This window comes from Anopheles darlingi, chromosome 2 (genome assembly GCF_943734745.1).
Source record: "Anopheles darlingi chromosome 2, idAnoDarlMG_H_01, whole genome shotgun sequence".
NCBI lineage: Eukaryota > Metazoa > Arthropoda > Insecta > Diptera > Culicidae > Anopheles > Anopheles darlingi.
Genome location: NC_064874.1, coordinates 85,448,038 through 85,461,901, shown reverse-complemented (window position 1 = coordinate 85,461,901; position 13,864 = coordinate 85,448,038). Strand labels below are relative to the sequence as shown.

At 48.6% G+C, this 13,864-nt stretch overlaps 3 protein-coding genes across 5 annotated transcripts in view; 1 reads left to right on the top strand and 2 right to left on the bottom strand.

The window, feature by feature from the left end:
* Positions 1-4,271, bottom strand: part of LOC125951567 (ras-related protein Rab-9B) — a 4,404-nt gene extending 133 nt beyond the window's left edge. The window contains exons 1-3 of the mRNA XM_049680491.1: positions 3,563-4,271; positions 3,281-3,417; positions 1-1,681 (exon numbers count right to left, since the gene is read on the bottom strand). The exon at positions 1-1,681 is cut by the window's left edge and continues 133 nt beyond it. Of these exons, the coding sequence (XP_049536448.1) occupies positions 1,163-1,681; positions 3,281-3,417; positions 3,563-3,617 (711 nt within the window). The 5' untranslated portion in view covers positions 3,618-4,271 and the 3' untranslated portion in view covers positions 1-1,162. The remainder of the gene's footprint in view (positions 1,682-3,280; positions 3,418-3,562) is intronic.
* Positions 4,272-4,578: 307 nt separating this feature from the next.
* Positions 4,579-13,746, top strand: LOC125951536 (glycerophosphocholine phosphodiesterase GPCPD1). Of its 3 annotated transcripts, none has more exons than XM_049680455.1 (7): positions 4,579-5,050; positions 6,147-6,392; positions 9,512-9,867; positions 9,931-10,704; positions 10,916-11,383; positions 11,460-11,606; positions 12,211-12,787. In XM_049680455.1, the coding sequence occupies exons 2-7, from the start codon at positions 6,158-6,160 to the stop codon at positions 12,295-12,297; spliced, it is 2,067 nt and encodes a 688-aa protein (XP_049536412.1). In that variant the 5' UTR covers positions 4,579-5,050; positions 6,147-6,157; the 3' UTR covers positions 12,298-12,787. The 3 variants fall into 3 exon arrangements, with proteins under 3 accessions (XP_049536412.1, XP_049536410.1, XP_049536411.1); XM_049680453.1 differs by lacking the exon at positions 12,211-12,787 and adding an exon at positions 12,797-13,746 and having other exon boundaries at positions 4,582-5,050; XM_049680454.1 differs by lacking the exon at positions 12,211-12,787 and adding an exon at positions 12,797-13,746 and having other exon boundaries at positions 4,582-5,050; positions 6,128-6,392.
* On the bottom strand, positions 6,802-8,365 carry LOC125951551 (CLIP domain-containing serine protease B15-like). The gene is made up of 4 exons (XM_049680474.1): positions 7,974-8,365; positions 7,665-7,891; positions 7,295-7,587; positions 6,802-7,218 (listed from the first exon to the last, which is right to left on the bottom strand). Exons 1-4 carry the CDS (start codon positions 8,274-8,276, stop codon positions 6,902-6,904), a joined length of 1,140 nt encoding a protein of 379 aa, XP_049536431.1. The 5' UTR covers positions 8,277-8,365; the 3' UTR covers positions 6,802-6,901.
* Positions 13,747-13,864: the final 118 nt, after the last annotated feature.

Below are 13,864 nucleotides of genomic sequence, written 5' to 3'. Positions count from 1 at the left end.
GACAACCTCTTCTTCCTCCTACCCTTCCCTAGCCTACCTCTAACACACCCAGGGGGTTCCAGGTGAGCCAAATGCTCCTACTGTGTCTTTGTTAGTAAAATAGTTGCCCTTGTCGCAATATCTATCCCTAGCTAAAACCTCCTAACCCTTTCTCTCACTCTTCCAATCGATTCGACGATAGTCTTTTCATTGCTTTCTCTCCCTTTTCCATCCTGGGAACCAGCCTTCTCTTGGAATTGCGAATGTAGCGCGAACAGCGAAATCATGTTAGCAGCTGTCTTTCATCTTTGTGGAATGTATTACACTACAATATATAACATACATAAACTCAACATTAAATTATTGCTTTTACAACATTAGGCACGGGACCACCACCAACTGACTCCGTGGTACTCCGCGGCTGCCTTAATGGAATATTAAAAATCTCGACGATTGCTGTGTGAGTAGTGCTGAAGAGTGAAAAATGGTTGCTCGCATGCTCGCATACGCGAACCACACGAGAACTGCTGCCTTATAGCTGCCAGGCAATTCGTTTCGACAACAACAAAAGAAAGAAATGATCGACACATCGAGCGCGATCTACGCGATCGTTCTTTTGCATTGCGAGCACGGGGTCGTGATCGAGCATTTAAATGCGGTTCATCAGGTACGCAGAGATACGGAGCACACATTATTGCGCGATCGAGCGAAACCACACTCGAGGACGAATGTAAAGAAACAAATAAATCAAAAGGCCAGCCCAAGTGGGAGGTCGAATGAAACAACATAAACGGGTGACGATGCGCCAGTCACACCAGTAGCAGGCATCGACGCGGGACAATCACCTCGATTGTGTTGTACTGCTACGTGATGCCTCTAGAACACACAGCGCTGAAGCGATGGCTGCCTATTGCCCTTGGCATGCTGTGAACCCGTGTTCCCACCTTCCCTTCCTATCTCAATCGATCATCGATCGATCGTGCAATTGCTACGCGGTGGCCGACTGTCGCATCAATGTGTGTGTGTGTGTGTGTGTGTGTGTGCACAATGAAATTTTCGTCGTTGATTTGTCTCCTTTCACGCTTGTGTTTCTTCGCCACATTCTTATCACATATGACAACGCGTTGTCTGCAACTCTAGCTTAAACCTAGCACCACCTGCTTCCCCTTGGAGCGCACCACTTTTAGTTGGGATAATCATCATCATCCTGCATCCCTGCTGCTGCAGACGATCGTCCACCATTGCCACCGACACAACAAAACCGATTCCGGTTCGCACTCAGGTTGACGCTCTTCATCAGATCGATCGTATCCTGTCCCTGGGCGCGCAATTCCCGCTCCGTGCATCGCTCGAGCTTTTTCCACTGTTGTACGGCTAGCGCAAAGGCGGTGGCCACATTTTCGGACGTTTTCGCTGACGTTTCAATGAAGGCAGCCACGTGATGCTCCTGGCACCATTGGGCCACCTCGTCGGCCGTCACCTGGCGCTGTGCCGCCGGCAGATCGTTCTTCGTGCCGACCACGATGAAGGGAAACCGCTCGGGGTTGACGTCGTAGTACCGGAGGAACTCGTCGCGCCAGCTCACCAACGCCCGGAAGCTTTGCCGGTCGTCAATCGCGTACGTGAGCAGACAGATGTCGGTACCGCGGTAAAAGGGTGTGCGCAGCGCTCGAAACCGCTCCTGGCCAGCAGTGTCCCAGATCTGTCGGGAATGGTGGAAGAGAGGAAACCCAGTATTAGTTCCCACAAGATCGCTACCTCCATTAAGAAGCCCTGCCCAGTTCACGCCTCATCTCTAATCACATCAACAAACGAACGTATGAACGAACGAACGAACGAACCAACGGTTGCTAAGTAACGTGGCGATGACTAATCTGCTTGTTGGAAATGATCTCGGTCGCGAAGTTATATTTGTCCCCTCTCTAAACGGTTTACATCATCAACGGATTGTTGGGAGGTCTTGATTTGGCCATTTTGTAGTCACAGCACGGACTCCTTCCTTTTGTTGTTTACTCTATCAAACAACGCACTGGCAGGATCCGCGGAAAAATTATAAAGACATTTGTCCGAAACTCGTTTCGCCCGCAAGAATTCCGAGTGCCGCACAGCTAATGGGCACCAAACATGCAAACGACTGGTGGAACGACGACGACGACGATTGTCGCCTTGCCATACTAGCAATACTTTCTCTATTCGGCAACGTGCAAGATTAATGGCTTTTTGGTACGCTCTCAAGTTTTGTCACGCTCACCACCGGTCTGGCAATCAAGGAAGTTGGCGGCTATAAACGTTCTGGAAGGAAGCACCATCTAGCATGGCTTAGCATGATGAGTACCAACAGAGCGACCATAACTCTACTCAAGGTAGTAAGCATTTCATGAGAAATAGTTTCACTGCATTATGCCCACTGAAATCCCCCATCTGTGTGTAAGTACTACGCCAATGAAACATGAGCGCGAAACCTTATGTTTTCGCCCGAAGGGTTCACTAACATCGGGCAACACCAGTAGTAAATTCTATACATGGGATACCACGTGACAAAATTCCCACATAAAGTAGCAAAAACAACAACCTGCGAAACACAGCCACAACCCGCAAGTAAGTGCTACATTGTATTCCAGTAAGCGGATTGCTTAAGCCTTTCTCATAAACGGTGGGGGATTTTTGGAAAATTTGGTGTTCGCACGTAAACCTCGAAACTCTTCAGGCATGCCAAGAAAGCGTCACTACGGTGGTTGCCATGTTTTAATTTTAAATATTGAATAAATAATCCAAGTAGGCCAGTCAACCAACCACCCAGCAAGCCGCCAGCCAGTAAGCCTGCTAGTATCAACGCCTACCAAGTCTTATTCATGCATTCTTATGAATTTTACATGAACTTTCGTGCAACATAGAAAGAGATTACTTCCGGGTAGCCTGCTGCCGCCGCCGCGTTATGCTATCGCGCGGGTAAATATTGTCGTTCCACCAACTGACACGCCACCTCGCAAGAAAACGCCAGAGTTCCACGGTCCCCAGAGAGCTCCCGAGAGAGCATACGCACATCTGGTGGAGTCAGAATGCACGCGACCGCAACATATTGCTACTGACGGATGGTCCGGGAGCACACCGGACCGATAAGCGCGCTCGGGTTTGTTTTCGTTCGCGCTCGGCCAGCCCCCGCCATGGTATTTGCGAGAGACCATCGACCGACGACCGAGCAAGCACCACGCACGTTTGTCGTCAGGTCGCGTTTGCTCAATTATCTGCCCTTGGTTATTTCTCCCATCCCGATCATCCCCCTACGTGGACCGCGACTTACCTGCAGTGTGTAGCGTTCCTGGTCCACTTGTAGGTCTTTGTTCAGAAACTCGACACCGATCGTGTGAAAGCTGTTCGCATCGAAAAAGTTCGAGACGAAGCGGTTCATGAGGCAGCTTTTGCCAACATTTCCGTCACCTGGAACGAGAAGGGAACGGCGTTATTAACGCGGGGGAGAATGCGTGATGATGCGAGGCGCCGTCGTCGACGTCGTCGAACCAATTATTGCTGGCGACGGCGTCGAGTTGCCCCACCAGACGAGACGATCTGTGGTTCTACGCACCGAGAATGACTACTTTCAGCAGTATATTTTTGCTCGGTGGTCGCATGTTCGTCATCTTGGACGAATTGTTGATGTTTTGTCTCCGGTTAAAGGTGTTCCGAGATGTTCCAGCGACTTGCACTCGACTGTCCAGCCGACCGTTATGCCAGGTTCGATAACTTCGTTGACCCCGGCGAGGGGATTCCTGGTCAGACCACAATCAGTTTCACACAATCTTTCTCATCGCCAGCATGAATGCCAGCGCATTCACGGCCACTACGCGATGACGCACTCCCGTAGCACACACCGACCGAATCGACCACTCGCGGAACAAAACTGGACCCCGGATCACTCGCGGACACACGTACAATCGGGCGATTATTGCGAAAACATGTTCACGGTCGGTGTGTATGGGGTTGGGCTTTTGAGAGCTGATCTTCTTTGTCTTCCTTCGCTTACTGCCCCAACCTCATCCGGTGGCATTGAGGTGCCCCAATATTTGCATCCCACACCTACCACACCTACCACACTAGCCACCTGCCGTTACCACTCGGTGCGACCTTCGGTTTTCGCAAATCCGCGGCTATGTTGTCGGCGGATGGCCGGTGGTCCCCAAACAGCTGATCACGAAATCCCGGAAGAACCCAAACACAAACCACAATTCCTGGTGGATCCACACGAACGAAGGCGATTAATGAGCACAGCACAAAACAGCGAACGGAACACACAACAATAATCGCCTCCCCACCACCCTCCACAAATGACAGCTCCTCAGCTGACTTGGAGTGTTCGAATTCGAAAATCCGCTGGAAATTAATTTCTCCCAAATTTATTTTTTCTGAACCGAACGTTTCTGCGTTCAATTAACTTTTAATTATTTTAGCGAATTATTGTAATACACAATACGATTTTCCGATTCTTTCGTTTTCGGGGTCGGGGTCCTCCCGCCCAAGTACCCGATCGCACACCGTAAACGCGACCCGAAAGTGCAAAACGTAAACACAAGACGCAACAACAAAATCGACTGCTCCGGGATCATGGCTTGCTGTTTCTCGTCGTCCGTTGCACCGAGCTCGCGAGCTCTTCTCTAGCCCGGGCTACCGCTCCTTCCCCTTTACTTTCTTTCCTAGTGTTTTCCGTTGCACAAAAATTGGGTGGCTTTAAGGACATCGTCCCGGAGGTGTGATAAATGTTGGCCCGTTCGTTTGGATGACGCGTCAGTTTTTGGCCGTGCCCGCGAGTTCGTTTAGTGGCAAGTGTTGTGGTGAGAAAATTTAGTGCACGAGTAGTAACCCGCCTCGAACTAGGTGCCAGGGGATAGAGTAGTGACGTGGGTTGCTGTGTGAACGTTCATCAAACTCCACTTTCCTCGTGGCTCCTACGACAAAGAAGGCTTATCGAGCAAACATTTTCCGAGCATTTCGCACGACGAACAGCCACAACACTCTTAACAAAGAACAACCCGCCGTCGTCTACGTTGCTGCGTGTCCTCACTCCTAATTCCGAAAGGTAAGTTTTTGTTGCAGCTCATTCCGCTGAAGGCCAAGGTGGAGAAGTCGATGGTCGCAAGCGCACGCTAGCTGGCGCCATTAGCTTTATCATTATGGACTGGACTTTGTCCACCGATTACGAGATGTCCGCCGAGATGTAGCGGATTCCTGCATCACCCGATTGCTTGGTCTGCCAGAGGGCGTGAAGAGCGCATGTCCACAACGGGTGGAGGTGGTGCGCACAGGTGAATGTTTTGGATCGAACCGGTTTGGCAACCCATTCGATGGGGCGGAAAGGCACCGAGAGGTAACCATCATCACGTGATGGCTCGGTACACGAGGCGGCATTCCCGAGACTGGTTTGTTGTTGCTGCGCAGCATCAGCATCAGCAGCCTTCTCCGCACACGCCACACTCGTGCCACTCGGTACGCGAGATGTTGTTGACATCGCCATCCGGCCAAAGCAGAGGCGCTCGTGGTCGGAGTTTCTGTTTTTGTCTGCGTTGTTGTTCGTCATTTTTGGGGTGTGTTTCATGCTGGGCTGCTATTTTAAGACCGCCTACCGGTGATCACAACAGCCGCCAAAACATTTGTCTGGTAATGCGATAGAAGAGGGTCTCATTGTGCGGATCTGCTCTGTTTATCTGTCGACGATCGACGCCAACGTCTTGCGAGGCGCTTTGATATCGGCTGTTGGGTAGGATGCCTCCGACCGAGACCGCGATAGCAAAACTCCCCGTTGTTGCCAACGACATGTAATTACACCCTTCCTCCCTTCGGTGCAGCACCGAATCGAGAGGCTCGTTATTTGCTCACGCTGATTGCTCTAATACACGTGATCCTGTTGCCTCTTTATCAACAGTCCAAGCGAGCGCATATCGCAGTCATCCGATGTTCGTAGCATATCAACAAACCACAGCGCGATAGCAAGCCATTGAACTCGCTCCCTCATTGCGGAAGTTAATTGTTTTTGCGTTATTGTTACCGTTACGCGAGGCCAATGATAACCAAAGCAATAGTTATTGAACACAGAAACTCCCGGCAAATGAAACCCAATACGAGACCGTTACGGCACTTAAAAAAATAATCAAGGCAGGCCTTTTTTTCCTCTTCAGCAAAATTCAAAATGCAACGGTGGTGGTTCCTAGAGGAAAATGGTGACGCAAAGGGGTCCTCCGATAAGCAGGAATCGTCCATAAAGAAGTCGAAACCACCGAAACCGGTGGGTGATCGGCGGCACACGTTTCGCGTGCTCGTGACATACGATCTGCTGAAGGATGAAACGGTGGCGATCACGGGTAGCTGCGAAGGCCTTGGTAACTGGGATCCAGAACAATGCGTTCAACTGCATCGCGAGCCAGGTAAGCACATGATTTATGGAACTAATTCGTGAGCATTCTGAGAACGTAATCTGCACTGAGAAATCCAGCAAGCATAGGGCCAATGTCTAAAATTACCTCCAGTTGGTTCATTGACTCACAGTCGTCTCTGAAACCAGGAATGACGAAACCCCCTTATCCGAGTTCAGGAGGAGGATTCCCAGAGATTTTTCATCTGATCACGATCCTACTGTCGCCCAGTTCATAAAACTCGAATGGAACCGGTCGTAAAATCTGCTTAGTGCGTCAGATCGACCGATGCTATCGATTGTTGTTTCCGAGAGAATTGAACTGATGAACCGGTCGACGAAGGCACTCGATCGGGAAGTAAGAGGTCTGACCACGAATCGTTTCGGAAATGCTTCTTAAGGAATGCGATACAAATATTAAGGCTATAGTTTATGTTGTTTCTTCGATTCGTTGTTAAAACTAATATTTCCAACACACTTTGGTCTGTCCGGACCTTGTCACTTCGCCCCGAGGGGGAGCCGCTACACAAATTGTCCCGCAAAGATCTGTGTTTCGATCCAGTTCAGATATTTGACTACGTTGGTGTAAACACCGGGCAGGTTTTCGGTGCCACAGTTTCTCGCTCCGAAACTAACGACACCGACCAGATAGCTGCGAAATCCTTCCTGTCTCATCAGTGGCCCACCAGAATCCCCTCTGCAGGAGTCCAACCCCTTCAGTCCGCCAACGCAAAGCTGTTTATCCGTCAGCGTTACATTTGCCACAGAGTATACACTATTGCAGGCCTCATTATCTACTCCTGGTAGTTCCACGTACAGCAAAACCTCACTCATTAATCCTAAAAGATAGAAGGAAGAAGAAAGCATTAGAACAGCTACCGGCATTCGAATCGAGATGAACTGGGGTTCACACACTATTTTCTGTCGCGCCCCATCCGGCAACTACAAACTCTTCACCGACGACCGGTAACTTCTGCAGCTCGGAGGACAGTGGCAGACAGATCGGTATTAAAAAATCCGTAACCACAACTTCCCTAGCCAACCACAGCAAACAGATATCGTTGGGCCGGGATTTTAGCTTCATGTTGTACTCCGGATGTGGAATGATCTTGTCCACCAGGTAATCATCGCGACACACCGTTTTGTTGTTGTACTCGGTGCAGTTCTCCGTGCTGCTGATGTTAAAGTCATTGAAGCGTACGAATTTCCTGCGGTAGATGCGTAAAATACCCGTTAGACGGTGCTGGTGATAAGTAACTGGGTCCCTCGAACCCCGCACACTTACAGCGTCCATTTTGGGCGATCGACAACACAGTGCGCCGCCGTTATCACATGGTTATTGGTGATTAGCGTTCCACCGCAATTTGGCACCGTGCGATTCCGGCCCGTGTCATAGAACAACAACGCTGCCCACGGGAAATCCCCCGGATCGGCCTCTTCTCCTCCTATGATGCGAGTGGCAAGGAATTGTGGACCACAGTTTTCCTCATTTTTATGCTTGGGACAGCACATCTGCGTATTAAAGAACAGCGTTCGATGGCGATCAGCAAGTGAAGCGAGCTGCGGGGGAAACCTTTTGCTCACGCATACACACCAACGGGATGGGAGGTAGCTTGGGTGATTTAACCATCTCACCACACTTTAAACTCTCCAGATAATCATTTTCGATGTACGTTAGATTAGAAGATTTTCGAAAGTCCATTATAAAAGGACACTGTCGCACTGGCTGGCAAATGCCCTCGGTACCGATCGGAGTGACGCACGGATCGCCATTGTTGAGTGAACCCTGCGCAGTATCACATCGCACACTACCCAACACCTGCAGAAGAATTAGACCGGTCACCGAAAACCGAACCAACTTCTCCATCGTGATCACTGCAACTGATCTATTTGACATCGGAACGTCGAACGAACAACCGAACGAACAAACGAAGGTACAAACAGAAACCAGCGCAAAAACCAGCACCAGGCGAAATCCCGCTCTATGCTGATCAACCGGTTGTCAGTGATGTTGATAATAAACTGACCGACCGGGTACGATCGGGGGCAAAGAAACAAAATCCCGAACCCACGAACACTAAGATGCAGATCGAGCGAGATGCTCCTTGAGTTCAAGAGTGATCGCATCACGCGTGGTTTCATGCCGTTAGGCAAGTGGTAGTAGTTCCATCTAGGTCGCATGTAACGTAGAACGCAGGCCGTAGGGGAATTCCCAAAATCATCTGCAGAGGCACTGGTGGCTGGCTAGCTGGTTGTGAGTTGACTGATCCTTTACGGGCATAAGAATCTACTTCTTCCTGGATTCTATTTCTTCTTCAACCAAAAACTCATTCCAACGTTAGTGGCGACGATTGGCGAATGTCGCTCTACTCGGCAACGCAAACTTTCTAAAACAATAATTAGTGTCCCGTACATCCCCCACCACCTCTCTCCTAAAAGAGGGGCTTTTTAATTCCTCCAGTGAAACAAGTTTTCGGACGATGTTGGTAGCGTGTCTGATCGGATGTATTTCGGAAAAGAAACCCCACAAACGAGGGGCGCGTGTTTATGTCCGTTTTGTGTCTAGTGAAACAAGGGATTTCCCCCGTTTTCCAGTTATACGTTGGGGGCAAAGTGACCTCGAGCGACCAACTGCTCGCACTGTTCATTGATCATGCCGATAGTCGTTTTGTTATCTGCGCCTAACGGAGATCGTCAATGGGTCGGATCTGAGCCCTATCTGAGCCTGACTGGGGACTGGACAATCCAAGGCGAGCAAGATTGTAGGAAGCTGTTGATTGGTGTACGTCCGGATGGGGTAGACAGACAGATAGTAGGGATTAAGTTGGGGCGGTTTAAAGCCGACTGATCGTTGCCGCGCGCAGGAAGAGAGCAGTCTGCCGGTTGCATGCGGACTGTGCGGTAAGTATCCTTAATTGAATTGCTTAACGGCAATTCCATTGAGGCTGAACCGAGTCTGGCCCCTTACACGCTAACCACCCTGGTAATTCGATTGAAGCAATTCTCGCTTCATTCAGCCCGTGCTCGGCGCACGTGCGCCTAGTGTGGTCTCGACAAGTGATGGTAGCAGGAAGCACGCATCATCAAGCGATTTTACAGCACTGAGGACTCTCTTATTTTGTACCATTCTAGATGAGGCTAGCAAGCTGTGGACATTGGAAACGGATCTACCGCGCGATGTGGCCATAACCTATCGCTATTTGATCTGTTCGATTGATCCCACGACGGAGAATGTGCACGTCCGCCGTTTCGAGACACACATCGTGCCGCGCCAGGTGCCGGTATTTTCGGGTGACGAAGGTGAAGACGAAAATGGCCAGTCCGGTAGCAAGAAAGTTCAGTCCAAAATCGATACCCTCGGTGATATCAACGGGAATGTTAAACTGGACAAGGGTTGGCTCACCACGGAAACGATTGTTCAGTTCAAGTTCTTTGATAATCCGTTTTCGGTTAAGGAGCGTATCAAAAACCGGCTATTGTACGTCAAGGTGAGCTAATGACTACGTTCCAGAATGTACTTTATCTAACAGCATTCACACTCGCACCCCCAGATAACGACGATGAACTTGCGCATCAACGCGGAAACCCAAAATGTGTCCTCAATGCTGGAGGAATCGTTGTCGAGTGATACGCGTGAAAATGGAACTGAAGCGGCCACAACGTACTCGTTCGTCGAGGTGACGTCGCTGCGTAGTGCAAACGCAGCGTACGAGCAGCAGTCGCAGTTTGGTTGTCCATACCAGAAGGATGATTTTCTCATCTTTAACGTCACGGTAGCGGAACCGGAGAATGTGGCTTACCTGGTTGATCTCTACTCATACAGCTCCAAGGCGAAGGAAGACGAACCGCCTCATCATTTGGGCTACCATTATATTCTGCCCAACTTCCTGAAGAAATCAGAAGGCATCCTAGAGCTACCGGTAACCTGTGCCAGTAAGCATCGTCCGCTGGGGATGATGCGGATCGAGTACCTGAAAGTGACACCCCTGTTGCCACCGCTTTGTACGCTGGAGCGCTCGTACATTCGCTACTGGAACAAGCGCTGGTCGGGCCTTGATGTGGGACACCGAGGTTCCGGAACGAGTTTCAAGGCTAGCGATGGCAATGTGATCCGTGAGAATACGATCGCCTCGTTGAAGAAGGCAGTGCTGCACGGTGCCGATATGGTAGAATTCGATGTACAACTTAGCAAGGATCTGGTACCGGTGATCTACCATGATTTCGATATCTATGTCTCGCTGAAACGCAAAACGACGCTAGAAACGAACGATATGTTGGAGCTTCCGATGCGTGAACTGACTCTCGAGCAGCTGCGCAACTTGAAGGTAAGCGTTGTGGGGGTACTATTTTCCTTGCCGCCGTCTCTCCACTTCCCAGTCTAGGCTTTGTGTTTCCAGGGCAACTTTCAAGCGAGATTATTAATCACGTTCGTTTTTCGATCATCCTGTTAATGATTAGTATACATAATCCAAACAAACCATTCCAAAATGCAAGGGAAAATGGCATGTGTAACAATGTTGACCTCCCCGAGCACAGGTCTACCACGTGGTTGAGGGTAGAAACCGGGAGGCAAAGTTCTTCGACGAGGACCTGGAGGAACACCAACCGTTCCCGCAGCTGGCCGATGCACTCGAGCAGATCGATCCGCACTGTGGCTTCAACATCGAGATCAAGTGGTCCCAGAAGCTCAAGGATGGCCGGATGGAGTCAGAAATGACGTTCGATTCGAACCAGTACGTCGACTGCATACTGCGTGTCGTGCTCCAGAAGGCCGGTACACGGCGGATCGTGTTCTCTTGTTTCGATGCCGACATCTGCACGCTGCTGCGGCTTAAGCAAAACCTCTATCCCGTCATGTTCCTCACGCTCGGCGTAACCAGCCGCTATCCCAGTTATCATGATCCTCGCTGCAACTCGATCGAGATGGCAGTTCGCAATGCATACGCAACGGAGCTGCTGGGTATTGTGGCACACACCGAGGATCTGTTGCGCGATCAAACTCAGGTAGGTCAGGTGCAGGAGTGCTGCCTGTCCGTATAAGTTGCTCTTCTCATTCTCTAATCGAATTTCCATTGCGCAGGTGAATCTGGCCACCGAAAAAGGTTTAATCATTTTCTGCTGGGGTGATGACAATAACTGTAAGGACACGATCAAGCATTTAAAAAGCCTCGGTATCCATGCCATCATCTATGACAAGATGGACATCTATTCCGATAAGGCCGTCAAGGTAAGTGTTGATTATAGTTAGTTCCCAACTATTGGCATCGAACGATCGATGCTGTGCTTGTGGTTTTGTGAAGCTTGATCCCGTTGCTTTTACTGAACTTTGCCTGCCATTTTTGATATTATTTGTTACATTTACTCGGACGTGTCCTCTTCATTGTAATTGTTTCTCTTCATCTGACTTCTATTAGTCGATCTATTGCGACGACAAGAATGTGGGTTGGATTGCATTGTACTTTTTCATTCTAAGTAGAATCCTGGCTGGTCCTGTATCTTCCAGCCTTTACATAGTTTCATAAGAATTCATTAATACGGTAGAGAAACCATATGACTCACAATGCTAGACGCTAGTCTATGTCATTCTTTCTTCTTTAACACCATAACATTCTTCACATTGTTTCGTGTGACTCGTTTCGCCGACTGTGTTGCTGCCAATTATTGTGTGTTCACGCCTGGAACATTGTAAGCGCTATGCACGCAAGGTGCTACCATCTTCATTCTCATTTCATTGTGTGTGTCGCGTATGTGATGTGTGTTTCAGTTTCGTGTCGTGAACATGTCTTTTTCTCTTCTTCCTTTTCTTGTCTCTGGATGCTGTATCGTTGCAGGTGCAGGGAGAAGAAGTTAGTAATGGTAGTAATAATGATGGTGGTGGCACTGGAGTGAACCAACAATCCAGCCCAAGTGGGAAATAGAGCAGCTAAACAATCTAACTAACCCTCTCCCCAGTGCTCTGTGGTTGTGTGTTACAATTCGAAGCGGATCTAACCATTTGTTGGCGATTGGATTACGAGCGGTTTTGTCCTTCCTATTATCTCCTTCGTTCCTGTGTATTCGTCTTATGGTGCTGCCTGTTTACTTCCTTCATAATACTCGATTCATCATAATAGATGTTCTTCTGTTCAACGGATACTGGTGCTACGTTACTTCTTTGTTGCGTGTTTCCGCCCTAGTCTAGATTATTTATTTGCTTTCTGTTAAGTTACACGGATACGGTATAAAACGTAAATGTTCGTGCAGGGGGGCAGGCTGAGCACGTGATCTCGTTTAGTGTTGTCTAGTCTAGTGGAATGCAGTTTACGTCGAGAAAGTCATGTAGATAAGGTCAATAGCAATCGGCAATCGATGTGTAAAATCAAGCAAACCCCCAGGGATTGTGCATTAATTATGTTGTTTGTTTTGTATCCACCGTAGGAAAGTGTATTTTTAGTTGGAGCTCGCGAGTCCCAAGCCGCACTTCTACAGCAGATTGACATCGAGAATCGCTACGAGAACAGCCAGCATGACCTCTTGAACGACAAGGAACTGATGCTAGCACCTGGTAAACCGGGCAACACTACTTCCGGTGCTTCCAACGTGTCGATCGTGCCGACCATTTGATCAATGCAGAAATGATGAATCGGAAGATGCTTAGCCCGGTAGAATTATGTTTGTTGATTGTAGCACTTGTGGGTTAAATTTCTTTTTTTTTTTTAATTTAAATCTAAATTGTTTTGCCAAGTGGATGGCGATGGTGTTATTTGTGTGAATGAGATGATAGTTGCGAGAGTGAATGTTAATATGAACGAAGCGCGCTGCAGAATACATGCAATGTTGTTACGAATTTATTTACAGTCAGGAGGGTACGATGTCGTCCCTTTTGTGTAGCAGTTAAGGAGTTCTGTCGTAGAAAATTTGATATTTTGCTCATGTTGCAGATTCCAAAGCCACATAAATAATATATGAAGCGTTTTATATAGGCAAGCGAGCTTGCGCTAACACCTAGATTAGTTTTCAGTGGAGATTGGATGATTGAATATAGTGCAGTTCCTCATAAGCGAAAGCCTACGGATCCACTTTAACAATAGGCCTAACACGCGTATAGAGGCAGAAGAGATTTAACAACGGATGGCTTTAATGCTACAATTCAAAGGTTTCATTCGTTTCATTTTTTCGTAAACTCCTTTTCCAGTAACACGCATAAAAGCCCTGAAAGAGGCTCCAGTTAAACTCATTCTAAGTGGGGTGTATTACTTTTGTGTTGATGAGATATATTTTTGAATAAATCAAATGCAAACCAACGTACTCCACTTTATATCATTTTGAAGAATTATCACGTGCGTAAGTATTTGATCCTTAAATCCTTGAGGACGGGTATGAACGATCACGGATCCCGTTTTTACTCTCGTTCCCATAAAACACCTCGTTTGGTGACAAGTTTTGGTGTCCCGTAACTCAACGAGGTTGCCTGATTCGAGATCCTCTTCCTCGATCGTTCGGATT